Source organism: Aspergillus eucalypticola, assembly GCF_003184535.1.
Source record: "Aspergillus eucalypticola CBS 122712 chromosome Unknown BO83scaffold_1, whole genome shotgun sequence".
NCBI classification, from domain to species: Eukaryota; Fungi; Ascomycota; class Eurotiomycetes; order Eurotiales; family Aspergillaceae; genus Aspergillus; species Aspergillus eucalypticola.
Window position 1 is genome coordinate 968,999 of NW_020290275.1, and position 27,336 is coordinate 996,334.

At 48.4% G+C, this 27,336-nt stretch overlaps 4 protein-coding genes and 1 non-coding gene across 5 annotated transcripts; 3 read left to right on the forward strand and 2 right to left on the reverse strand.

Moving 5' to 3' along the window:
* Positions 1-1,406: 1,406 nt before the first annotated feature.
* Positions 1,407-4,440, reverse strand: BO83DRAFT_7789 (AP-1 complex subunit gamma). The gene is made up of 5 exons (XM_025537601.1): positions 4,279-4,440; positions 4,045-4,168; positions 3,794-3,982; positions 1,630-3,742; positions 1,407-1,574 (listed from the first exon to the last, which is right to left on the reverse strand). The coding sequence occupies exons 1-5, from the start codon at positions 4,286-4,288 to the stop codon at positions 1,479-1,481; spliced, it is 2,532 nt and encodes an 843-aa protein (XP_025393342.1). The 5' UTR covers positions 4,289-4,440; the 3' UTR covers positions 1,407-1,478.
* A 318-nt stretch (positions 4,441-4,758) lies between these two features.
* BO83DRAFT_t17 lies at positions 4,759-4,830 on the reverse strand. The gene has a single exon. It is a non-coding gene; the product is annotated as a tRNA-Met (tRNA).
* A 9,159-nt stretch (positions 4,831-13,989) lies between these two features.
* On the forward strand, positions 13,990-16,836 carry BO83DRAFT_7858 (uncharacterized protein). Its single transcript, XM_025537609.1, has one exon. The coding sequence runs from the start codon at positions 14,305-14,307 to the stop codon at positions 16,711-16,713; it is 2,409 nt and encodes an 802-aa protein (XP_025393343.1). The 5' UTR covers positions 13,990-14,304; the 3' UTR covers positions 16,714-16,836.
* Positions 16,837-18,289: 1,453 nt separating this feature from the next.
* Positions 18,290-18,592, forward strand: BO83DRAFT_302884 (thioredoxin family protein; the record flags this gene model as incomplete). Its single annotated transcript, XM_025527166.1, has 1 exon — positions 18,290-18,592. A coding segment is annotated over one exon (303 nt), but the record flags the coding sequence as incomplete, so codon positions are not given.
* Positions 18,593-22,324: 3,732 nt separating this feature from the next.
* Positions 22,325-23,622, forward strand: BO83DRAFT_374186 (purine and uridine phosphorylase). Its single transcript, XM_025530129.1, has one exon. It carries the CDS (start codon positions 22,517-22,519, stop codon positions 23,498-23,500), a length of 984 nt encoding a protein of 327 aa, XP_025393345.1. The 5' UTR covers positions 22,325-22,516; the 3' UTR covers positions 23,501-23,622.
* Positions 23,623-27,336: the final 3,714 nt, after the last annotated feature.

The window sequence follows — 27,336 nt, forward strand, 5'->3', positions numbered from 1 at the left end:
CAATCTTGGACCCAAATCGTCAAACAAAACAGTCAAGGATGACCGCATGGAAGCTGCTGATAAACAATTAGTAGTAACCACCGTCCACACCACCACCTTGAGAATTCCATTCTTCAAGTGAAACAGCCTACTTTATGGTTGTCATCAGGCGAGACTACTAAGTGGAACCTCTGCAGCCCAACGCTCAGAAGATGGTGGGGATAAGGACAAAGGCATCCATCCACCAAGTGCTTCATTTACGTTATCATTAACTTTGCAGGTTCATACCCAACAGTCACCACCACCACTACTTGTTCATCTATAAAAGTTACTACAAGGAAGGAAGGATCTTAGCCCAAGACTCTGGGGCCATGACCTCCGAGTATCACATCACAATCAGTTATCTACATACAAAGCGGCCTGAGGCTATCATGAAGCAGCCAGTAAGAGAGGCCAACGGCGTCCTTGTGCCTGGACAATGTGACCAGTAGAGTAGATCAAACTTGGGCGAAGCAAGCAGCCCTAATCCGGTCGGCTGCAGCTTAGACGCCTTGTCCCACTGAAGCCAACTCACCCGAGCCACACCCTCCCCTTCGACGCATAAGCGCCTCGAGCGAATTGGTCAATATACGCGCCCTAGAAAAAACCTGCCGGGAAGCCAAGCCTGAGTCAATAGAAGGGGAGATCAATAAAAAAGATGATAAGGAAGGCCTCAACACCATGCAATAATAAAGATCACTGCTAATAGCTATCATATAAATCAGCCATTAAATTCCCGACCAGCATCATCAAACAAAAGCTTAATGTCTCACTTCTCGCATTTCAGACTGATGAAATCTTCCTTGACCCGGCACTGCTCATTAGGCACGAGTGCATCGGAGGCCGCAGCTGTCTCTGGTAGAACGCCGGTCCCTGTCGATTTGCCTCATTCTGTTATCGATGACGTGTGGAACTTCTAATCCTTTGTCTCACCCGGTTTTGGGTAGTCATAGTCACAGTCATGGTGGTCTGGGGATTGCAAAGCATCACTGAAGCGGAAACAAACGACCGTGCCATCACCGGACACTTGTTGTTAACGCCGCAGTCGCAAATCTCCTAACTCCGAGATATATACTAATCACAAGTAGAAGTCCGTGGTAAAGTGAAGAGGAACATTTTCATTTTAGACCCCACATATGGGGAAACCGGCCACTCCTAGGCCGCCTCAGCAACACACCAAGCATTTACATAGAAGGCAAAGGGAACACATGACAGCGAAGGAGAGAGATGATGAAAATGGAGAGCTAGAAACGGACCGGGTATGTATGAACATGCATGTATGTAATGTGAGGAACTATGAATGGTCAAGTAGGTAGTCTTCTCCCAAGGGTTGGCTTGCTTGCTTCCATCTTCCCTCCTGATACAATGATTGGGTTGATAAAGTAAGATTAGATGGGCGGTCTAAAAGGTTCTTGTAAGGTGAATAAAAGGGTTTATGAAAGAACGGCCCTGGTGACCGTTCACGGCTCGGTCCAGTCCACCTGGTCTGTTACAGGATCGGAACCGTCCTTGGCATACGTGATACGGAGACGAAGGCGGAGCTTAGGTGGGAGGGCCTGAAAGAACATTAGTCAACGGCAATCAAAAAGGTCATGGTTGGTTTTTGCTTACCCCAGTGAGTGCTGCAACTTTGAGCATCTGGATACCTTCGTCACCAGCATCGAGATCAGCTTTATTGATCGCGCTGAGCTGTAGCTTCTGACTCTTGGGCACGGCTGCTTGCAATCCAACATTGGAGAAGCGGCCAAAGCTTGAAGTGTTGCGGAAACGAGCCTGAATCTGCGCACTCCCACCGCTGCCACGTTGGACCTGGAGGGCAAGGGAGAGGTCGTTCTTGTTGAAGGCCGTGTGAGCAGGAGCCGCCGAAGGGGCAGGAGCGGGTGCGGGCGAGGCAGAAGATCCCAGGCCTGCTAGGAGATCCAGAGAAGATGCAGGCTCGGCAGGTTTTGGAGACGGCGTGCTTCCGTTCGTGTTGAACAGGTCCATGATAGCGCTGGTATTGGCAGATCCTGCAGGCTTCTGTGCGGGTTGGGGAGAAGGTGAGGATAAGCTGGAGTCGCCGCCGAGGATATCGGCAAGGAGATCAGCCGTATTCTGGGAACCGTTGGTAGTTGGGCTGGTCGGTGGGGCGTCGCCGCCCATGAGGTCCAGAAGCATGTCCTGCTCGGCCTGTTTAGCAGGCTTCTTGGATTTGTCTTTCAGAATCTTGCTCTGGCGCTTCTTGGTCGGTGCACCCAACACTCTTTGTTCTTCGCGGATCTCAGGCGGGGGCATGCGTTCGAGAACTCCACGACGAATCTGGTCGTAGCCGAACAGGTTGACGTACTCGACAGCCCGCTGTTGAATCTCAACACTTAGATCGGCAGTCCGGCTGCTGAGGAAGCGACGGAGCCGCTCAACCTGTGCTGCATCGGACATGCGCACGGTAAGCTTCATAGAGGCCGTAGTGATGTACTCCACCACTGTTTGCGTGGCGTATGTGCTATTGAGGATGTTGGTGAACAGGTCAACAATGTCGCTCTCCCTGACCTCTTTGACCAGCTCCTCTTCCTCATACTGACCGCCACGGAGAAGGTTATCACCGTACTCGCCAATGACCCAGGTAGCCGCAAGGGTAAGGCCTTCTTGCGAAATGTCTTCTTTCAGCGAGAGATAAAGCTTCTGCACAGAGTAGGTCTGCAGCTCTGGTGTGGTGGCGATGAGGCGAACAAAGGACGAGAGGATCTGCTCCTTAACATAGGCACCGGCAAGCTTGAGTACTCGGAGAATCGTGTCAACATGCCAGCGTTTGTTGGGGGCATATCGGTCAGCAGCGATACCAATTTGAGTAGTCATGGCTGGCTTGAACTCGTTGTCGGCAACTTCTAGGAAGGCGAGCAGCTCGCGAACGAGAACGCGCACGTTACTCTCATTGATCAGCATGAAACTGAGATCAAGGGCACGCCTTCTGATACTGATGTCCGGGTCGCGGAGACACTCCAGGATGGTGTTGCGGTGCCGCTGAACAGCGTTGGGCTCAATTGCAACAACTTTGTTCAGCGTGTTCAGAGCAACGTAACGAATATTGTTGTCCTTGTTGGTCAGGAACTTTCCAAGAATGTTAACACCCAGCACCCTCAATCCAGAATCCGCTTCGATGTCGAGGATTGTCAGGACGGCCTCGTAGAGAATAGCGTTGCCGACGTTCTTCGTCGAATCAGTGTTGGTGGCCACCTGGGCCAGAATGTCGTTGATCATTTCGCTGGTCGCCGCATCCCCTCTTCCTAGTACTCTGAGAAGGCGCAGGATCTTCACTTGGAGGAAGGGATCGGTGATACCGGAGACGTCATGTTCTGGGGCGTATCCCGAGGTGGTCAACCCCTTAAGGGAGCGCACAAGACCACCGGCCAACGGCCGGAACATCTCGATCACACCCTCCTGTCCTTCTTCCGCCTCCTCAGCTTCACACATGTCAATCGCGAGTGTTAAACCGCACAGCAGAACACCGTGGTTTCTGTCCGACAGAAGATTCTTTGCCTTTTCCAGGAAATGCTCCTGCAGGTCGGGAACCTTGCGACATACGCGCATAGCACACAGTGCCGCCTTCCTCCGAATATAAGGGTTTGCAGTAGACATTAGGTTTTCGACTTCGGGGAAAAGGTCTCGGGACATTTCGACGGAGGCGATATTGCCCAGGGCGCAGAGGGCCAAGCCGACGATGTATTGGTTGGAGTGATTAAGGTCACTGCAAGACATCAGCCAGGAGATTCATGCCGATTTTGTTTACGAAACTCACTTCTTCAATGAGTTCGTTACCAGCGTCAAAACTTCTTGGTTCTCATCCAGTAACAGCATCGTCCCCAAGTATCCCAGGCGCTTGTCGGCGAAACGGTGGGAGGCCAGTAGCTTCAGACATTCGATTTGACCAAAGTGTGTCCGTTCACCGAGTGTGAATAAATAGAGAAGCTTGGCCACATTGTTTCTCCTGCGCAAAGAAGTGAGCGGCGGGTTCGAGGGGTTGTAGAGGTTGGCGGTGCCAATGCTAACCGGATGCCCGAATCATGGCTCTCTTCCCTGAAAGACGCACGGATGGCCGCACTCTCCTTTTGAATGACTGCTCGTTCATCGGCGATTGTTTTGGCAGACCGCACATTTCGGATAAACTGCTTGACTATATATGGTAGGCGGGAGAGGGGGCGACAGTTAGCGATCGAATTCCGGGGACAGGGGCATGGGAGCAGTATAGCAATGTGGGGGAGGGTTCAACACAAGGACACCTACGGGATGCCATGGCGGCCACAAGGACCCCCGGATGGGGAGGTGAAAAGAAGGGAGAGGATCGACGTAAAGGGGAGGGTCGGAGAAAAAGAACGGATGCGAAGAGACCAGTCTGCGCGATCCGGAGGTCGGTGATATGGAGGAAATAATAATGACGGGGTCAGGGAGTTATGGTCGGATGCAGCAGCAGCAACGCAGTCGTCAAGAGCCTCGCCCGTCCTTTGCGAGTTGGCCGGCTTGGCATCCCTCAAGGGCGGCCGGCGCATCACGTGCTGGCACAGTGAGCTTAATCACGGAGTAAAGCTAGCAGCGAGCAAGTATATCATGAACCCTATCAGGGCTTTGAAAAGCTGGTGATTACTTCTTTGGATGTTAAAATGTGCTCTAGCTGGGAATGATACAATCAAAACAATAAAGATGTCAGTCATCAACTATGGGGACAAGGTAAAAAGAAAAAAATAAAAATAAAAAAAAGAAGTCGAATAGCATGTCCTGGTTTCGATCCAGGGACCTCCGGGTTATGAGCCCGGCGCTCTTCCCCTGAGCTAACATGCTTGGGTTGTTATAATGCCCAGCTAATTTTAGTATTATAGACCAAGCCTAATTCCAGTTAACTTGTTGAGGCCCTCAGGGAAAATGTCAATCATATGGTTAGGACCTGTATACTGTGCGACACAATATGAACACATCAAGTCTGGTCATAATACTGCCCACTAGTAACTTGATCATATGCATACTGAAGGTACATAGAAAGATTACAACATTGGAGAACGGTATTTATATATTCCTCTCTTAGGCCTGATACTTCTACCAACCACTATAGCATCACAGATGAGCTCTCAGAGCGCTAGATATCTTACTGGACAGAAACATCAAACGATACATCGGTAGAGGCAGGGCCTTTTTACTTCCCATCCACCTGGCGGTGTAGGCCAAACAATGAACCTGATACGTTTATCCGGTCATATAGTACTGAACCTGGCGGTGAGATGCAACCAACCGAGCCCGATAGTATATCTTTGTCATGGCCCACAACACTGACAACCCAACAGATCAACATGATCATCGAACTCCAACTTTCGTTACCATCGCAAAGAAAACTACGGAACATACCATGTCAACTATTTTTGTCCTTCATTGAACCGTGGTTCTCAGCTGCTTCCGTATGAGTGTATAACTCAGGACAGTGAACAGTAGCGAGCAACTAACGGACAAATATTCAGCCAAGCCGTCCTCACTGGAGCTCTTCCACGTCAGCCGATGGATCCATGTAAGCTTATCAATTAACGATACCATCGGATACGAACGAATTCCGAAGAGACGAATCAGCCGGCTGTAAGACATGCAATCAAACAATCGATCGTTATGATCTTTCAGGCTCTCCCCATGCTCATAGCATGGTTACTAGGAGATCATACCATCACAAACTTCCCCAGAAACAAACGATAGCATCTGCTGATAATCGAACACTTCTAGAATCAAAACAATCGATCGCGAAGTATTACATCTGTCACCTATAGGTGGGGTAAATAATTGATTAAAAAACACGTGCATTTTTTTTTTCTCGCAGAACACCGGTCCCAACACTGGATCATCCAACCACGCTGCTTCACTACTGGCTCTCAGTCCGGGTCGGCAAACCATGGATCAAGTCCCTCTTTCATTCCCGCCGCCCCTCCGAGGGACCCGGAATAATCACACTTGAGTAGTCAGTAGACAGACTAACCATGCTGCCTGTGCCCGCGCAAGTGAAAGTTTCCCGATGTAGCTCCTAAGTAGTTAGCCATAGTCTCACACCTGCGAACAGCTTGACTAACCAACTAACCTACTGACTGTCTCCTGCGTATTACTGATGAACGTAAACTGACATATGTCCTCTTTGTTGCCGCATTGCGTCTTCGTACATGATACGTATCTAGCTACCTACCGATTAGGAACTTAACGCCAGTCCAAAACAAATAATCCTCGGATTTGCCAAACAGTTCTTTTAACTACAACCCTTGTTTAAATTAGCAATATACAAGACAGATCCATACCTGCATAACCGCAACAAACCGATCGATCACCCACCACTCATCACCCATTCATTTATTCATTCAATCATCCATCGAACGAACCAAACCTAACCAGCCAACCAACCAACCCCGCCTTCAGAATCTTCGTTGCCTGTCTACCTGTCTCATCTCTCGGCCTAAATCCGCAACAAGTCCCCGGAAACACCATACACACGCAGCCAGCCCCAGCGGCACCACCAGCCAGCCAGCCAGGCTATACCCTAAGATCTATTATTGCCTAACCCAAAGATCAGGCAGATAAAAAAAGAGGACCACCTTTTCCATTTGATCTATCCACCTATCTAGTGGCGTACAGGGGTGTGTGTGACTGTGTATGTCAGTGGCTGTCCATCAATTAAAAAAAAAAAAAAAAAAAGAAAAGAAAAGAAAAGAAAAAAACAGGCCCACGGACCACATCCATTCCATTAGTCTCGCCGCGTGCAAGTACGCTTTCCCTGCACCCAGTGCGGAAAGAAGAAAAGAAAGAGAGAAAGAGAGAAATGAGCACAGAGTCAATGGCAACCTCCCTCCGACGCCGCCACGCAGACCAAGAGGATGTGGATTTGTGTTGTAATCCTGAACCTTACAACAAACGGCGAGCGTCTTTCTTTGGCTATGTAACTGGCTACACTACGAATAATAACAATACTACTAAACAGACAGCGGAGAAAAGCCGCGATGAGTCTTGGTCGTTAAAGAAGTTTCTGAGTCGACATGTTAGTACTCGTCGATATCGGGTTCTGGAACGTGAGCCGAATCGGTTGAGGAAGAGGTTCACTCAGTAACGATTTTGTATTGATTGGAAATGAGATGAAATGAAATGAAGATATGGGAATGGGGTGTGAATGTATTTATTTCTTTATCGACTTGTTACTTTGGACATGGGTTTGATTGTTGTTCTGGTTGTTCATTAACTTGATGATGCCTGTTGTTATTACTGTTGTTATGGTACTGGGGGGGTTTTCATAGTATATTTTTTGCTACACTACGATCGATCACTCATGTCGATGGCTAGAACCATCGTATTCCATCCTATGCTTACTAGTACTACTACTGGTGTTGTACTACCATTCATTCCCACGGATTGCGCTCAACGCCCACCCGCGGAATGGTTGGTGGGTATTACTATCTACTATCAGCACCCGCAGGAAATTTCCTCCCACGTTAATTTATTTCTTTTATTGGACTACTATCATGTACGCTTATCAGTGGGCGGGTGTCTTTTCCTGCCTCCTGGTTCCAATGTCACGATCATCTTCTCTCTGTCCCAGGGATCATTGGAATGAACGGATAGGTCAGGACGACGGCATGATTATTTTTATTTTTTTTTTCTCTCTCTTTTGAAATTACATTTTTCTTCCCGATCCTGTCCAAGACATAACTTACATTACCCATTTCCATCTAGACATGAGCCATGGCTCCTCAAAGTTTTATTTTTATCTCGGATCTTGGCCTTGGTACTAACCAAGGGTAAGTATTCCCGTCGCACCGTATCTCCCAAATGAACTGCCCGAACTCCGGTGTTATCCCGACGACAGATATTGATTGAAATTATATTGGGCGCAGGAAGCCGTCGGACATGGGCAATGGGACCAAGATTTTGTGGAGTCAGTCAGTCCCCCTCCCAACAACGTGGCGCGCACGTCCGTTAGAGACTAAACGGGTCTGGTCGAATCTAGACTTCTTTTCATGTCTCACTTTTGTCCGTAAGTTCAGTGGACTTTGGGGCTTTGGTGTGGAACGATGACCGAGCTCGAGTCGAGTCCAAGACCACCATCCCATCCATTTCAATGCGTTTTGGTGATGCCACATGTAATGTAGGTATTTGCCTGCTTAGGTGTTTCAGTGGTGGATGAGTATAGTGAGCATGCGGACCACGCAGCAAAATATCATGGAATGATAGTAGTAGTAATAAGTTGGTGGTGTGGTTAGATGTCGTAGAAAAGCACTTATGCATGCATGCACGCATGCACACAGAGATTGTAAGTACTCTGTCTGCCTGCCGGCCTGCCTGCCAGCTCAATCCGACGTGGTGCCTTACAACACCTGCCGGGCTTCACGTTAGCTCCGTGCCAAGGGAACCAAAACAAGATTTCTCTTCTTTTTTTCTTTCTTTCTTTCAACGTCTGTTGGAGGTAAACTGGACTGACTGGATTGCTGGCAGTTGAATTTGAGTTTAATGCTTGGACGTTATAGCATGTATGTGTGTGTATGTATGTATGTATGTAGATGCAAATGTCTGGTTGCCTTGACAGTTGGATATGTCATATCGGGTGTCTGTGATCTGGTGATGTTAGCGATGTGCGTTTTAAGAATGTAGTAGTTGCATCTGGTTGCTGGCTTTGTGGTCTGGGCGCCTCGTGCTGGTGGTTTAGATACTGCACTGGTCGAAATATTGGGGGTGTGTTGCGGTCTTCCATGGATTGGTCATGGCTATGTTGTTGAGTCGGCGGTAGATTCCGTGGCATTCCGGTTGTGCATGTGTTGGAATAAGTGGACGTGTTTTCTCATATGGATGGTGTTGGTTGATGCTGCAATTGAAGTATTATTTGTTCGATTCTATATATATATATATCGAATCGACAGCATAGTGCAGTTGACGGAGTGCTGTTCGGGGAAACCACATTAGTGATATTAGCCATTATAGGAAGGAGCTAGAACATGTAATGTTCTTGCGTGTGAAGACTAGTTAGACATCATATACATAGATGGTGTGAACTGGCATAATGAGATATCGGGTAGAAGTCTCCTGGGAGTAGTAGGTGCTATTACGCTGGTGTGTTGAGTTGTATAGACTGTCGCCGGGGCAATCCAACAGCAGCATATGCTTATGCATATGTAGGATGTATATACTTCAGAAAAGAGAAAAAGAATTTGCGACGCAAGGATGAAGTACTAGTATTACTATTCTGTATGGAGTGCAGAGTGCATGGACGTATTGAATGCAGTGCCCATTCACACTGCAGCACAGCGTACTGGAATGGACATTTATGTTGCAGCGCATTGCTGCACGGTATCTCCTCACTCATACACACCCATTAAATATACTCCGTTGCCTATGACACTTCAGCAGCTCTGCAAAATACTATGTCGCCCAGCATGTAACACAAAATAGGAAGGGTAACGCACCCGACTATCCTAATAAGTTAGGGAGTCAGGTACCAAAATTGGTTGGATACACAACGGCTTCTTAATGTTAGGAAGACCCACACCCCCTCATAGAAGGGAAATTAATCCGCCTATCAACAAGGGCGTTCACACCGAGACTGTTCGGTGATAAGTTACTAGTGACTGAATACTGATTACGAAAACCCACAATATGGATGCTCCATATGGCCGATGGAGCATGACATGCATGGGTAGCGGAGCACGCACGATTAGTTATCTGTCTATCTAGAACGGAGGGGACGCCGGGACTAGACAAAACATACTACTGATACCAAGAAAACTCTGGGCGTCCTGTGCGTTTAATTAGAGCTGCCCTAAAACCATGGTACTGGGAGAGTTGGCTACCTTTCCCTGCCTACCCGAATGCTGTACACAGAGTTAAGCCACGCTGAACTCTCCGAGTGAAACCCCATTAACAAGGGTTGACGGCCACCTGCTCTCGCCTCAGTACATGCAAGGCAGGAAAAGCTAGCGGCTGCTTTGTGCTCCAGCGGGTGTTAGTCAGACGGAATGTCTCACTCTCTCATCTCGTGCCTCTCATTACACTGAGATCTAGCCGGGTCTCCAAGAAATCAGGAACATTGGTCCACTGATTTGCGCTGGAGAACCCTTCAAACCTATGGGTATATCGCGAGGGGGTGATGGTCCGAACTCAATGGACGAAGTCACGAAGTAGACAAAACTGACAAGCTTGAGACTAGTAGAAGCGTATCGGTAACTAGTAGTCCGATGATGCGCCGGGCCAGCAGATGTCATGACAATCACAGGCTTTAAGCACGAGATAGGTAACGACGAGAGAGATCGTTAACGTTTACCTAAATCGGGAGCTTGACAGGATGCCAGCAACATTGTGTAGTAACTAGACAGTATTAAGGTCAATAGTAAAATTGCGCGACTACTCTGCGCTCCTCCAGCTCTGATGCAGCACGCGCGTAAGTGGGCTCGCATGGGCCTGGCTTCGGCATTTCCGGTCGAGTACGAACCAACTCAAGACTCGAGTGGCTAGACACCAACTCGCTTGTTCTCAATTGTTTCGTAGGGACTAGGGAGAGTCGGGCCCGCCTAAGCAATCTGCAAGGACCAAAGTAAACAACAGGAGATTATTTCCGTTGCCGGGGTCCGGCGTGGTGATGACTCAGGTCACTCAAACTCGGGAGAGTCGAACCGCTCCCAGTCTGATCGCAGCGAACTAGAGTGAGCCACTGACGCAGGTTGATACTGTCCAGGCCTGCGACTTTCTCATTTCGAACATACGACCGGATCAAAACCACGGTGATCGACGGACATAGCACTGCATCTGATGTTTTGGAGTTCTCAACCTTTGGACCCTAAGATTTTTTAGTCGGAAAAAAGAGGCCCCACTGTAATTGCGAGCAGCAGCTTCCTAACTGACAATGGAGATTCGGCCGTTACGGGTTACGGGCGGTTTACGTTATTGTGATGGGTGCTGCACGCTTTGGCCAATGCATACTCGACCTGTCAATGGCTGTCAAAATTGTCAATCTATTAGCTTGTGGCCAGCGGAAATTGGATGGGCTGGGAGCGGGAAGTTTAACATGAACTCCCATCGTGGTACTCCATCCACCCCTGTTTGATGTGGGCGGTACCTGACTAAAATGTGTCAGAGTGGTTTTCAGGTGATGGAAGAGTGCAGAATAATGAAAAGTCAGCCATGTCCGACCGATGGAGATAAGTAGTATCAGGTGAGTAAGACACTGCTGAGTAGGATTACTTCATACGATCAACCAGCAGAGATCCCTATTGGACATCAGTGGTCAAGTACCAATCCCTAACTAGCCCGCCAGACTAGGAACGAACACAACCCACCCACCAAACTTCTACACTGCATCTCTGCTGGTCTGGATCTTTGATCGTATCAGCTGGTAAAATTGTCATCGGCTCTAACAAACTCGGTTGAAGCCAAGCTAAGATTTTCGCATCGCGGTTATGGCTCCTGTGGACGGTGTCTCCCCACCCCAAGAAGCCCGTTGGACCGTCATCTCGCCCCCTCTAAGCATTCCTCATGTCGCGAGGATGGGGCCTAACTGCTTAGCTAAGGCCGGGGCGCGGAACATGAGAAAATCTTTCATCGTGCTTACTGTATTTTTGTAAGTGTGATCGCTTAGATACTGCGAAGCCACCAAGTAGGCATGGGGAGTAATCATGCATGGCTCTCAGTATTCCAGGGTACTTTGTGAATGAGGAGCGGTTATTGCCGTCGGTAAGATGAGCGGGGGTATTGAGCGTGCATCCGGCTCATGTAGGTAGGTCTGAAAAGGTCTTGCACGGTACTTTCCGCGGGGGTGACCACATCTACAGGTCATGTCGAGCTCCTTGAATATATGTCATAGTAGGCGCGCGCCCTCGATAACTAGAGGAGACTTCCTTGGCATCGTCCAAAAAGGCTAAGGAGCAGCTGCCTAACACATTCTCAGAGAAGCTTCCTTTCTCTTATCACGATAAACTCAATTCCGATCAGGTTGCATCGATCTCGTCTGTGTGTGTTGTTGGAAGGGTATAGTAAGCTTTAGCATGACATCATTGGCTATGAAATTCGTCTTAATTAGCAGATCTCACGAAGGTAAGTAAAGATTGATCTCAGAGAACAACAGTATCTAGCTAGGTATGTTCTAGGAGATAATATGATCTTCAAGGGAGAAAACGCCTTGCCTCCTGCCCCGAAAGGCTCCCCCCGGGAGGAGCTGAGGCTGTATCGATTGGCGCCTTGTTTTGAGGTGGTACTGACGGAGCTCGCACATACCGAGTGTGTTGTAAAGTGGGCTGCGTTGTGCAGTAACAATATCCGGATAAATTACTAGCTGCTGTGGTTTAGTGGGTTTCTAAGTATGGAGTGTGGAGTACGGCAGATACCATGGGTCATTCACTGGCTAGGCAGTCCCTAAGGCAGGTACCAATGAAGTTGCCCCTAGTTTCTGGTAACAATAATCGGATTGGGTTGCAATCTGGCAGTTTAGGTGCCACTAGTGGTCTTTTCTCCACATTAGGAAGAAATTTTCTTCGACAATCGATTTTTGTGTCTTCCGTGGTTCAATTCTCCCTTACCATTCAGATTATGATCCCTCTCCTGGTTTAGCACTAGCTAGATACGTACCAAATAAGCATCACACAGAAAGAGAGCAAACGGGTTACCGTTGGAGAGTTGAGAGGCGGCATCTGCAGGTATGTGCTGGACATTATCTCCTCTCAATGACCCTAAAATGGGTTGGTTCTTTATCCACTAGTATTACTAGACGAAGGAACATCTGGGTGGGTAAGGGAAAAGAAAGGGGAGGGGAGGGGAGGGGGTGGTCAATTAGAAAGAACGGATTGATGCATATAATCCATCACCTGAACAGCAGCGTAAAGAGAGGGAGAGAGGGAGAGAGGAGAAAGAGAGAGCGAGAGCAGTATGTATGGAGGAGGTAAGTAAGTCGGTAATGAACTAATCTCTTTCTGTTAATGACAATAATAAAAAGAATATACATAGCAATAATAATAATGATAATAATAATAATAATAAAATGATCCATGATAATAATCAGAAAAAAAAAAAAAATTCAATGAAGAAAATCAAAAATCAAGCGTCCCGGTGGTGGATTACTTGGGACTGGTTCCAAGTGGTTCTGCTGTGACGGCCGGGCCCGGGGAGGGTCGACGGTGTGTAACCACTAACCAACTGACGAGATCCCCTGGTTCAGAAACGGGCGGGTTTGTTTGTGTCTCGGCCCTCTCAGTCCCTCGCTCTCGACTTGGGACCGTTTTGTGTAGGTACTACTAGGTAAAGTAGTCATAGTATGTTGGTACTAACTAGTCGGTAAACTAGGAGGTAGGCAGAATAGCTTTGCTTTGCTTTGCTTCTCTTCTGGCTGTCAAGTAGGAAAATCCACTACGAAAGATAGGCAGCTTGTCGGTCCTCGTTGGGCTCATCACCTGGTACTTGCTTGCTTTGCTTACCCTTCTTTGCTCGTCTCGTCTCGTCTCGCTCGTTACTTACCATCTTTCTACATCTTCGTCGTCTTGTCTCCCTTTTTCCTCTTCTCTCCTTTCTTCATCTTCCTCGCTTTCTCATCTCATCGGGGTGTCTCCCTCTCTCTCTCTCGCTTTTCCTCTTCTTCCCTCCCTCTCCCCCCCTTTCCCCTCTTTTCCACTCCTTTCTGTTTCTCTTCTCCTTTCTAAACTCCTTGTTTTGTTTGTGACCGGAAAACGAGATTTCCACCCCTCTGTATCTCTGATTTTCCGCCACCCCATGTGGCGTGGCTCCAGGTCTCACTATTGCTACTAAACCGAATTTCCACTACTTTTCCTGACTACGATTACCCGTTCGTTCTAAACCAATAGTCACCTGCTACGACCCCTTCTGATCCTCGCCCCGGTCTCCATACCTACACTACTCAGGTAGCCAATTACCAGCGCCTGGATCATCCTTGCACTTACTACTTCCACTGCCTACTCACTCACACACACACTACTTACTACTTACAACAACCCACACGCTCCGCTGCACCCTAGTCCCTTCCCACCGCTTTGCATGTCTCGGTTCGCCTCCATCTCTAGACAAACTACTACCTCGGATTGTTCCTCCTCTTCCTTTCTTCTGTCACCCTGTTTGTCTGGTGCTTTGTTTATTTCAGGCTGTTACCCGTGCCTTGCTATTTGCTCTAAATTCGCCTGCTGGTCGCGTGTCTAATCCTTCTTCCCCCCCGGTCCTTCCTGATGAGTCCAGTCACCCGCTCCAACGTCACCTTCGATAGTTTCAGTGTCCACGTTTGACTGGTCAGACGGGACGAGGTATCATCAACCAGACGCCATGGCGATATGGCCGTTTGGTCGTAAGAACAAGCGGCATACAATCCAACTGGATGCACCTGCTGTGGCGGATGTCCAGTCGTCGCAAGAGCCTCGCCACAGCTTCGATGACGGCAAGCTCGGCAGACTGTCCCGCAAGCACTCCAAACGTCAGAAGAACAGACACGCCCAACCTGTTGAAGTTGTCCCGAGCTTTTTGCACGATGCTTCTCATCCGACGTCTTCCCCTGTCGTCCAGTACCCTCCACCTACGTCACACAGTGAGCAGCCGACCCCGATCAAAGAAAACCGGGCCCCGGTCTCCCGAGCTGGTCAGCATTCCGACGCCTACACTACTTACTCCACCATGAGCCACGAACAACCCTCTTTGTCTCGCTCTGCATCGTTGTTGAAATCCAAGCGTAACGAAAATGGTCCGGCAGTGTTAAAGAAGAAGCTGAGTAAGCGCAAGGCATACGAGATTGCCAGGGAACGGGAAATACGGATGCTGGCTTCTGCTCCCATCGATATTCCTCGCCGTCACTCTCCGCTACCCGCGGAGCGGTTGTCCATTGAGACACGCCGGGCTAATGGGGCCCAGAGTCGACGCTCCGACCGACATTGTTCTGATACCAGCCTTTCTATGCGTGACTCCGCTGCATCCTCACTCTCGGATATTTTCGAATCCTATACGTTCAAGGTTAACACTTTTGCTGCATGGACGCCTCGTCCAGTCATACGCTATGTGGAAACTCCTCGGGTGCCGACAGCTAAGAGTCAAAGACCGTCTGAGCCTTCAATCCGGAAGGATAAGACCCCTGCCTATGCCACACACAACGAGCACTCGCGTTCTAAGAAGAGAGTAGACAAGCTAGCCGACGACCTGGATGCCGGTGCCCTAAGGGAATTGCTCGAAAGGGACCGTCGGCGCAGGGAGAGGAAGCAACTTGAAGATCAAGCCAGACTCCACCGGAAGTTGGAACGCGCTGCGGAACAACAACGGCAAGCAGAAGCAGAAGCAGAAGCAGAAGCCGAAGCCGATGTTGTTCCTCAAGAACCATCCAGCGAGGCTGAGGACACATCTTTAGTTCGACGTGGTCGGCCGGGCGCGGAGAGCCGGGCTGTCTCTGATCGGTCAAAAGAATATGCCCCTCGGACCAATGAAACCAATGCCTTCCTGAGCGGTAATACTTCTGGATCTTGGCTGAGAGGTGCTTCCAAAGACACAGAGCGACGTGGCCACGAGTCCGTTGATAGTGTGCATGTCATTGGTAACATCGACGATAGCTCCATTCGGGAACCAAAGCTTGTGATGCGTCGCAGCTTTGCTCCCTCGCAAGACATGGGCATGTCCGGCAGCAGCCTGTCTCATTCGCCGTCGAGGCGTGAACTGTATAGTCCAACTTCTTCGCAACTCTATGGCATAGGCCGAGAATCCACATCCGATATTTCGCGAACCATTGACTCAGACCGGCGCTTGTCTGACCACGGTAGCGGACGTGTTAATACGCTTACTTCCATTTTCAGACGGGGTAGCTCGCGGCTTAAACGCAGCTATCGTGAACGTTTCCATGAACGCAGCCCTGAGCACTCGAATCCGTCTCATGAATCTTTCTTCAAGGTTCAGACGCAATCGTCTGGACCACCTCCTTCATTCGTTGCTGCTCCTCGGACATTCCTAGGGTCAGGTACCATCAAGCGGTCGCAGTCTAAGTTTACCGAACATTTCGGTGACGAGCCCCTTTCTCCACCTGACTCACGGCTTCAATCACCCGATATTCCAGAGGTGTTGGATGAGTTTGAGAGAGAAGACGAGATGTCAGATATCAACATGGGGACCCAGTATCCCATCCCCAGTTCTGGATCAGAACCACAGGACATCCCGAGAAATCCTCACCATTCTTGGACAGGCGAAAGCTGGGAAGGTGACCCGGATAATCTTCCTTTGTCCCAATCGTTAGCATCGATTGACTCCGAAGGGTCATGGATGTCGGGACAATTTCTACGCCGCATATCTCAGAAAAAGGCGAGCAATCCACTGCGCACCAGCCTCAGTTCATCGCGAAACATCATGGAAGAGGGCCGTGAGGGATCCTCCCATGGAGATGAGGCCCCAGTTAGCGAACCTCTTGTCAGATTTGGGACCAACCAGGATGAGAGTCCCAAATCTGGTCCTGATGTAGCTGGTGCGTCACCTGACAAGGATACGCCTATGGATAGCGTACCAGAGCAAGCCGAGGAGACCTGGCATGATCAAATCGCCCGGCGACCTGTACTTGTGACACCAGCGATCCGTCCAAAGTCCAACGAAGGACTCCTGAAGAATGTCCAGTCGTTCTGTGCCGAAGAAGAGTTCAGCCCCATCGAAGAGCATTCTGCCGAGTTCGAGCTCGAAACGTCGGACCACCACGCAAATGGGCGCCCAAATTGAGCCCGGTCGCCAGCGGACAACCTTGTGCGCAACGTTGCTTGGATCAACCAAGGTAGATCCTAGTGACGCCCTTGCTACCATGAGGAATAATTTGCGCGTGTTGAGATTTCTTTGATGTCAACATGGTGCATTTATCTAATATTTCCCGTATATACCCCAGTCGCTCGTTAAAACCTTTCCTATGTCGCTCCTTTTCCTTCCAGATCCCCCCCTCACCTTCCCCTCACACTTCCCCGGCGGATTTCCTCAGGGTTCATGGCGCTGGATGTAGCCATGCTTATATTTCTCCAACGCTCTCACCGGGTCAAGCACAGGTCTTGTCCGTGCTCTTGTCTTGTCGGTGGGCATTGTTAGTTCTCGAATTTGTTGATACCCCCACATCAGCGGAAGTTTGAATGAGTTTGCCCCGATCACTGTCTTGTGGTGATCGCGGGCACTTACGCGTTTTTGATAGACTCGAAGCATTCTCGTTCTTTATTTCAATGCACATATTGTGACACAAGTTCTACCTGTTCATCTTTCCTTATTACGATTACTACCCGTGCTATTGTTTAATGTCTTGACTGTACTATATGCTCGAGTATTGCGGCTCGTTGTCTTTCGAGAGATGGATGACAGCTTGGCCCGCTTGCCCATTGCCTGTAAATATCACCAGAGGGAATTTCCCACACCCTCGACAATAAACTACCCCATGTTGTGACCCATGAACGATACTGCCATGCTATTCCGCACTCAGATCAGGTGATTGGAGAGACTCGCCGATGGCGGCTGTTGCTTCTGCTGCCTCAGGCCACCAGCGCCTGTCCAGACCGGTCGCGATTCATAAGCGACGGGAGCACGTCATTTGCCTTTGGTTTCTTCCTTCACCGTTACGTTTCGTGCATCTCCTTCCCCTTTCTCTTCCACCAACCAAGTTGCCCAACCGGCCCGTAATTTACTGTTGATTATATCATTTCATATATTTGCCTATTACTATTCACAATTGCAGTCAGAATGTCTGCTGTTAGCCTGACAAATCAATCGCGCCTTCGTCTTTCTCGAGGTGTCTCTTGGTAAGCCCATATTGCCCAGAAGCGACCCTGGCCTTCGACTGTGACCGAGAGGCTTCGACGCCCCGAGTGATTAGTCAGAAGGCGGTGCAACGTCACTGTTCGGGGTTGTGTGTCAGCCACTCAACTCTCCACTACAAAATCGATTTGTGCCCCTCCGTTGCTGGGCTGCCCCTCATTCGGAGCTAATCATCGTCTCAACCTTCCCATAGTTTTAAACCATCCACTCTGGCCTCCCGACGCCTTCTCTCTTCCTCCTCCGCTAGATTCTCTATCCAGTCTTCCACTAGAACCGCAGTAGCGCCCTCTTTCCTCCGTTCAACTCCGTTTATCCACAGCCGTCGCGCTTTCTCTCACACATCCTCCAACATGTCTCACAAAGTTCAGGACATCACATCGTATGTGCAATCCCTCTCCTTTTCTCCTTGAAGTTATGGTCTCGCCAGCAGACATCCCCGCCCTCCTTCTCCCCACGCCTTACCCGTTCATCCTTTCTGAGACCTTACTAACTCAACTGTCTCTGCTGCAGTAAGGCCGAATTCAACGAGAAGGTCCTTGGCGAGTCCACCGGCCCCGTCGTCGTTGACTGCTTCGCTACCTGGTGCGGTCCTTGCAAGGCCATCTCCCCCAAGGTCGAGCAGTTCAGCAACGAGTACCCCAACGCCAAGTTCTACAAGATCGACGTCGACGAACTGTCCGAGGTTGCTGCCGAGCTCGGTATCCGTGCCATGCCCACTTTCCTTCTCTTCAAGAACGGCCAGAAGTTCGACGACCTCACCGGTGCCAACCCCAAGGGTCTGGAGGAGAAGATCAAGGCTCTGCTTGCATAAATTCCCCGTTTATAGACGATAATGAGGGGATACCTTGATGGTTATGCTAGTTACAGATGAAATCTAATTGATGGGCTTCTTACCCCGCACACACACACCAGACGATCTATATGAGTCGATGGTAATATTTGTTGTAGATGTAGTCATGACCGTATTCCTGGACCATAGTAGCAGTTGTATTAAGACCTTCATCACTATGCAGGTACTTGGGTTATTTGTTTTCATTGAAGCGCATCATACGCTAGTGTAAGATGACATCAGGCTTGCCTGACATATTACACTCTGAATAGACATCCCAGTAAGCAAGTCCAACTCCGACGACTTAAAATCCCTGTATCTTGCCACTTATACTAGATCTACTGACGATGCATAACCTACACTACAATCGGCGGACCCAGAAATATCCAGTCTGTCCTGCATCTCCTAATTGATGTTAAACTAAATAACTACCTCAAGCAACCAGACAACGAGTAGCAGCAACATATCGAAGTGAGATAGTCTCCAAAGCAGATAGATGCCACTACATTGTTTTGTTCAAAGAGGATCACCAAAAACTCACATTAACATTGCCCAGCTGCTGGATCTCCGTATATTGACCTACAGTATAGAACCATCCAGGCGCTAATTAGCCTAGGCATAATGCAAGACTGTCATCTACTATTTGTCTCCAAGTGTAGTAGTAAGACGTAGTATTCAAAGGAAATGAGCTTCGATACGATGTAAAGGAAATGCGTTGCTATCCACAACATAACCAAATATATTGAGACGATACTATGCCTGCTGTAAAAAAAAAATGGAATTGATAGCATCACTACGAATTTCGATACTCGTGGATCTTCATATGGTAACTGGATGACGCACAGTCTTATTAGATATCATTACCCCTGTGACATATACCATCTCATATTATAGCTTAAATGCCGTATTCGAAGTGAGCCGGATTATCATCCTAAGTCTCCAAATTCCCTGAGGAATATACTAACAATTGTGTTTACGGACATACTGTCGTATATGATTAGCTGAGTTATGACAAATGCTTTGTCTAAACAGACCAGAGTTGGAGACAGCTTACAATACATCTGAACTTCGAGTAGGCCTCGCTTTCCCAAGGTAGAAAATTATATTTATATGATGTAACTCTACAGACTTGATTTTCTAGAATCAACGTAACCTTTCCTATCTGGATGGGGCCGCTCAAATGAGGGGGCTCAGGGGGTCGCTCACTGAGTATTTCTCATCACCGGTCAAGGCTCAGTGAGCACTCAGGGCCTACTCAGGACGGGATCAGTCAACAGGCATATATTCCCTGAGCCGCTTATAACTTAATATTCTGTACTATTAGCTTGATAATAATCCTAAGTGATTATTTCTATAATGCTCATCTTCTCTAACCTATATGCTCCATTTGACATAATCATAATTCTGATGGTTGTTCCAAGACTTTCCGGTGGTAAAATTCTCCAGGCATTTAATCAAGGCTATTTATAATAGCTCTGGACAAGATATAAGAAGGATGTTTTTGCTATGCTTTTATCAAGTAACTGATATCTTGTTTCTTTTGTCTTCTCAATCTGTCTCATATATATATATATATATATATCTGCTTTTTTACTATTTGCATTTTGATTTCTTCATTGACTATGGGTAGAAGGAACTTTTAAAGAGTGAAGATGCCCGCAAGAAACACCGTGAGCGTCGTCTTGCTTCCGGTTATATATCACGAGCCCACGAGGAAGAAGAATCAGGGGCAAAAATGACCGCCTTGAGGATGACTCAAAGACTACTGATCGGTTGTCAGGTTTGGAATTAGAATTCTAGACTATAATCAACTGTAGTTTGCCCCAGGTATCTTTCTTCTTACGATTGCTCTACACAATGAAGCGGTTTTTGGCATTAAGTCAATAGGGGATTTGGCTTAATTCAATCTCTGTAGTAGATAATACACAGAGATTCCGCTTCTCTGGAAAGACAACACTTTAAACCAACCCATTTCTAAGAATATCACCGCGCAAGACCCTTCAAGACATGGCACTTGATAAGCAGCGGTTTTGTTTCTTCCTCCGTCAGATCCTTATAATGGCCGGATATTCGAAATTTGCCACAATACACAATGTCCATAGATCTCTTGGTACAAAGCACAGAATGTCCAATATGAATCAGATTTCGCGGGAAACTTCTGATATTATAGCAGCATCACTTAGCCCGACTTCCACCAAAAACCTGGTAGAATCCCATTCCGTGGAAGCCACGAAGACATACTTTAGACACAAATTTCAAAACTGATAAATGCATCAACGAGACTTTCAAGCTGAGGGCCTGCCCCGCCCTTGTGGGACAAAGCTACATGAGATTAGGAAGCCCAGCTACAGAGGCTCCAATCAACATCACATTCTTTTCACGACGACTGTTACGGAGGCGGACCTTCAATATTCAAGCAACCTTCTATTTCAGTCTGAGAGAAGATTATAATTACATCTCTACCAAACTCACAATCATTCTCCCGGTAACCAACTGCGTCATGCACGACAAGCACAACATGAAGATCCCAGAGATAGCGCTCTACATAAAAGACATCATCTAGCCCGACAAGCTACACTACCTTTCAAAGAGAGCCATTCATAGGCTCTTTAAGACAAGCACCATACAAACACAGTACTCTTTTGCAAGTCAAAATGAGATTCGCACGGTACAAAGCCCAGCAGTTTATAGACTGGGAGGGAGGATTTCAAACACCGAACAGCTCCTTCCAATATGTGGCATGTATCTCTTTTTCCATGGAAAGGAATCGTAGACATTTTTGTACGGACCAAGATGTCGTCCTGTCTCACCAATCACCCAGCGTTGCCGTATAATACTAGCTGGTCTTTAGCTTGCAGCCTGCATGCCATATCTATTACTTCAATAGTAATACCAGGCCGCGGATGGAAAGTAAGAAAACTAGTACAGAGAAATGGGTAATTCCTGCCTTCAACCAACACAGTGTGTATACTAGACTTCACACGAAAACAGAATTCCACTAAATACATTATATAAAAAGCTGAACATGGACAAGATTAATAACCAGTGTCTGGCCGGTCTTACCCAGTCAGATACAACTTAAACAGCCTACTCCGTAGCTATCAATGGAACAGAGCAAAAATGAGGAGGGACGGTCAGATCACCAGACATCCAGGATTCGGTTGCGAGTGGCGCATCTTACTATGTTACAACACCTAGCCGGTCAAATGGACAAGAGTGCGCACTGTCATGTTAATCTGTACCATACAGGTTTCATACAAGGTGTAGATGCCTCTTCTAATATGTGTGGCGCAGGATATTGACACAGTCCCCGGGCCTTCACACCGGTAATAGTATTGCACAAGTCAACGTCGACGGCATAGATTACCAGGTGTCCTACTAAGATGCGCAGCTATGGGCGCGCTTATCAGCTTCACGAATTTGGTATCGCGGTTTCTTCTTGACCACTAAGAATGGATATCGAACAAGTGACGTCGCAAGGCAGTCACATTATGCTCCTAATTGGTAGCATGGGCCCTCAGCCTGGAGGGCCTTTGTCTCTGCTAGTGTCGTGTCCCGTAGGTCTATTTGTACGAGAAACAGCTTAGTAACAGACCGGATGATCAATCACATTGCGTATTACCTCTCGATCGTCCGTGGAGAGCATGTCATGCATGCGGTGTTTAGCAGGCGTCACCAATAACAATTTACCTTTTACCGCCCGATGCTGTGCGTTTTCAGCTCCCCTTCGAGGCTGAGCGATTGCGGCTAAAACTGGTGTCTTTCCTGGTGTTGGTGCACTCATCTTCTCTCTCATCGAAATATCGTCGAGAATACATCAATCCCCCTACAACTATTCAGTTCTTCTATTCTACATCACGCGTCCATACCCAATCAGGGCTTATGTTGGCAGACTAGATCGCGAAGATGTCCACCCCCCAACTCGAGGATTTCCAAATCGGTTGGATATGCGCCTTACCGATCGAGGCTGCCGCAGCTAAAGAGATGCTGGATGAAAGTTTCGGTCTGCTTGGCATGCAAGATCCATCAGACCCAAATATCTACACGCTGGGCCGAATTGGGCAACACAACGTTGTGATCGCCTGCCTCCCTGCGGGGCAATATGGGACCATCTCAGCTGCCACGGTCGCAAACAACATGACCCGCACATTCTCGAAATCACTTCGCATCGGCTTAATTGTCGGGGTTGGTGGCGGGATTCCGTCGGCTACTCATGATATACGACTGGGTGATGTTGTCATCAGTTGCCCGGAAGGCACTTCTGGGGGGGTTATACAGTATGATATGGGTAGAATCGGTGCAGATGGAGAATTTCATCGAGTCGGGTCATTGAATAGTCCCCCGAGGACTCTGTTAATGGCTGTGAACGCAATGAAAGCTGCTGAGCTTACGGATGAACCTCGCTTTCCAGAATACATTCACCGCGCGACTGGAAGAACGGCACGAACCCGGCAAAGCTTCGGTAGACCGAATACACAGCAAGATCGACTATTCCACTCAAAATACGAACATCCAGCAACTGAAGACAGTTGTGATAGGTGCCCAGCGGAGTGGGAAGAGACAAGGACGGAACGGGAAAGCAGTAACCCACAATTACACTACGGAACTATTGCGTCTGGCAATGTCGTTATGAAACATGGAACGACTCGGGAGAAGCTAAGACTTGATACTGGCGCACTATGTTTTGAGATGGAGGCTGCTGGATTAATGATGGACTTCCCCTGTCTCGTCATTCGTGGAATCTGTGACTACGCCGATTCGCACAAGAACGAACAATGGCAAGGATATGCAGCATTGGCCGCAGCATCATATACGAAGGAGCTCCTGGGCTATATACCGGTCGGCCAGGTTTCCCGAGAGAGCTTGGTTGTGGATGTATGTAGTAAGTAAACCGATTGCTCCATATATCTAAAGAGAGTGACTTAAAGACCGTAGGCGGGTTGAGAGAAGAAATCAAAGGCACCAACCAACGTTTGGAAAAGATCTACAAGCAACAAGAAATTCAAAACCAAGAACAGAAGGCTGCGGTTTTTACTGAGCAGCAGCGGCAATGTCACCAAGTATTCAAAATATCGAACTATGAGGAGCAAAAGAACATCAACCCTCGCCGAGTACCGGGCACATGTCAGTGGGTCACACAAAATGCGCAATATCTCCACTGGTGGGATAATTGTACACATGATCTCCTCTGGATATCAGCCGACCCTGGTTGCGGGAAATCAGTTCTAGCCAGGTCACTGATCGACATTGACTTCAAAGAATTTACGTCAAAGGGTTCCGTCTGTTACTTTTTCTTCAAGGACAATAAAGAACAAAACAGTCTGGCCACAGCACTCTGTGCAGTTCTCCATCAGCTCTTCAGCCAGCAACCACAGTTGGTAAGGCTTGCAATACCTTCTTGGGAACGAAATGGAAATAAACTTCAACACGAGGTTGATGAGCTTTGGCGGGTGTTAATGTCGGCTGCATCAGACCCTGCCTTTCAAAACACCATCTGTGTCTTCGACGCCCTCGATGAATGCCATACGTCTCATCGGGAACATCTAATAGCCAAACTCGAAGACCTCCGTCGGTCGACTATTGCAAATCCTACAGCCTGGATCAAGTTCCTGGTCACGAGCCGTCCCTACGATGACATCCAAACCAGCTTTCGCGGCATTACCAATATAACACCACACATCCGGTTGCGAGGCGAGGATGAGAATATCAAGATTCGTGGTGAAATCGATCATGTTATCAAATTAAAAGTTCAAGAGCTGGCAGAAGCTTTGGAGTTGTCACGTAGCATGCAGAAAAAGCTCGAGCAACAGCTTCTTGGGATGGAACATCGAACCTACCTTTGGCTACACCTGGCCATCAGTGACGTACACGATACGTTTCGAGATAGCCTTCGACCAGATGAAGAGACGATTCGATTGTTGCCTCCCTCTGTGACTGCAGCATATCAGAAAATTCTAGCCCGCGTTCCTCCTGGCCAAATTGCTACGGTAAAGAAAATTCTGATGATCATCGTCGGCGCCTGTCGCCCATTAAGCATTGAAGAAATGGCTATGGCGTTGGGCGTGGCCATTTCACCAAAGTGCGGACGGGCAGAAGATGCCAGCTTAGACCCAATGGGACTAGGACAAAAGATACGCAGGCTTTGTGGACTATTTGTCTTCGTGCAAAGTTCAAGAGTATACCTTGTCCATCAGACAGCCAAAGAGTTCCTCATCGAAAGGGATAATGGAGGGGTCACAGGCTCCCCATACTCTTTTTGTATAAGAGATGCTCACCATCAACTATCGGAAATCTGTGTCAGATATTTGCTGTCTGGTGACCTACAGGGCACTGGTTCTCACAGAGTCAATGTTCAAAGTCTACTGGCATATGCTGCAGAGCACTGGGCATATCATGTACGAAATGCCCCTCCTGCCTTTCACACCGAAGCAGGAAGTCTATTGGATCATATTTATGACATGTCTACAATGAATTTCGCCATTTGGTTTCCTATATTCTGGAAAAGTGCGATGCGCAATCATGAAAAACCCACGATAACTGCAATTCACCTGGCAGCATTTAATGGACATGAACAAATTGCTCGAAAACTGATTACGTCCAATCAGAATGCTCTTGAAGGAATTGACTCGACAGGATCCAGTGGATTGATTTGGGCCTCTCGAAACGGACACATTGATGTCGTCAAATTCTTCTTGCAGGCAGGCAGTAATGTCAATGCACAGGGTGGTCGGTTAGGAAACGCTCTTTATGCAGCTTCCTTAAAGGGCCACGAAAAGGTTGTGCGCATGCTCTTGGACTGGGGTGCAGATGCCAATGCGAGATGTAAAGGATACAACAACGTGAAGCGGACGGCCTTTGGGCAAAGCCACGAGGAAATCTGTAAGATTATAGAGAGACATCAACTTTATAAAGAGACACTACATCTCTCGTCATCGAGTTCTCGCCACGACATTGTACAGGTTGAGTTTCCAGGGAGGGAGCTCAGTCATTCTTTATATGCGGCCTCATCCAAAGGCCATAGAGCCATTGCCAGAATGCTTCTAGAGCACGGTGCGGATGTCAATGCTGAAGGTGGCTTGTGCGGGAATGCCCTACAGGCAGCTTGCGCGGAAGGATATGGAGAGGTTGTGTCTATACTTCTACAATGGGGCGCGAACATCAACACCCAGGGACTTTTTGGCAGCCCATTATATGTCGCTGCCGCAAAGGGATACGTTGATATTGTGTTACAACTCTTGGAGTATGGAGCTAACGTCAGTTCGACCGGCAAGCAATATGGAGATGCCCTCCTTGCCGCTGCTGCTGAGGGACACGTTGAAATTATGCAGATGCTACTGGGGCATGGTGCCAGCATCTCCCATCATACGTCTACGCCCATTGATCTCCACGATTACGGAACGGCCTTAGTTACGGCTTCGTTTCGAGGGAATGCCAATAACCTGAGTAAGCTCTTAGCGTTGAAGGCCACAATCGATACTACCACTGAGAGTGCTAAGGCATCGATTCCGTACCAGCCCAAAACACATTACCGAAATGTGAGTCAGGCTGCTGTGTGGGGGACCAGTGATTGGGGGACAATACTTCACATTGCCCTAATAGCAGCCGCGCGTCGAGGACACTGCAATATTATTGTGATGCTGGTAGAGGCCGGAGCTGATATTAATGCCCAGGCAGGCTGGAATGGGAACGCCTTCCAAGCTACTTGCACCATAGGACATGAGAAGATTGTGCAACTACTGCTTGACCGTGGAGCTGATGTCAATGTCCAGGCGGGCTGGTATGGGAACGCCCTCCAAGCTGCTTGCACCATGGGACATGAGAAGATTGTGCAACTACTGCTTGACCATGGAGCTGATATCAATGCCCAGGCAGGCTGGAATGGGAACGCCCTCCAAGCTGCTTGCACTATGGGACATGAGAAGATTGTGCAACTACTGCTTGACCGTGGAGCTGATGTCAATGCCCAGGTGGGCTGGTATGAGAACGCCCTCCAAGCTGCTTGCTCTGAAAGACATAAGAAGATTATGCAATTACTGCTTGACCATGGAGCTGATGTTAATGCCCGAAGTAACACAGACGGCGGAACCACCCTCCACATCGCTTACTGCAAGAGAGATGAGAAGATTGTGCAACTACTGCTTGACCGTGGAGCTGATGTCAATGCCCAGGCGTGCTGGTATGAGAACCCCAGGGGCCAAGCTGCTTGCTCTAAAAGATATAAGAAGATTGTGCAATTACTGCTTGACCATGGAGCTGATGTTAATGCCCGAAGTAACATGGACAGCGGAACCGCCCTCCACATCACCTACTGGAACAGAGATGAGAGGATTGTGCGACTACTGCTCCGTGGAGCTAAGGTCAATGCTCAAGGGGGCCCGTACGGGAATGCTCTCCAAGCTGCTTGCGCTCAGAAACATGAGAAGATTGTGCAACTACTACTTGACCATGGAGCTGATGTCAATGCCCAAGGGGGCAGGTACGGGAATGCTCTCCAAGCTGCTTGTGCTCATGAACATGAAAAGATTGTGCAACTACTACTTGACCGCGGAGCTGATGTCAATGCCCAAGGGGGTATATATAACAATGCCCTCCAAGCTGCTTGCACCATGGGACATGAGAAGATTGTGCAATTACTACTTGACTGTGGAGCTGATGTTAATGCCCAAAGAGGTATATGCGGGAGTGCTCTCCAAGCTGCTTACACTCAGAAACATGAGAAGATTGTG

What these genes read in the sequence shown, in the direction of transcription:
- BO83DRAFT_374186 (XM_025530129.1), top strand. Translation starts at nt 22,517, where the DNA reads ATGTCCACCCCCCAACTCGAGGATTTCCAAATCGGTTGGATATGCGCC.
- BO83DRAFT_7858 (XM_025537609.1), top strand. Translation starts at nt 14,305, where the DNA reads ATGGCGATATGGCCGTTTGGTCGTAAGAACAAGCGGCATACAATCCAA.
- BO83DRAFT_7789 (XM_025537601.1), bottom strand. An exon ending in AGCCATGATTCGGGCATCCG is followed by an intron (nt 3,983 to 4,044) that starts GTTAGCATTGGC and finishes TTCTTTGCGCAG; the next exon opens with GAGAAACAATGTGGCCAAGC. An exon ending in AAGTTGCAGCACTCACTGGG is followed by an intron (nt 1,575 to 1,629) that starts GTAAGCAAAAAC and finishes ATGTTCTTTCAG; the next exon opens with GCCCTCCCACCTAAGCTCCG.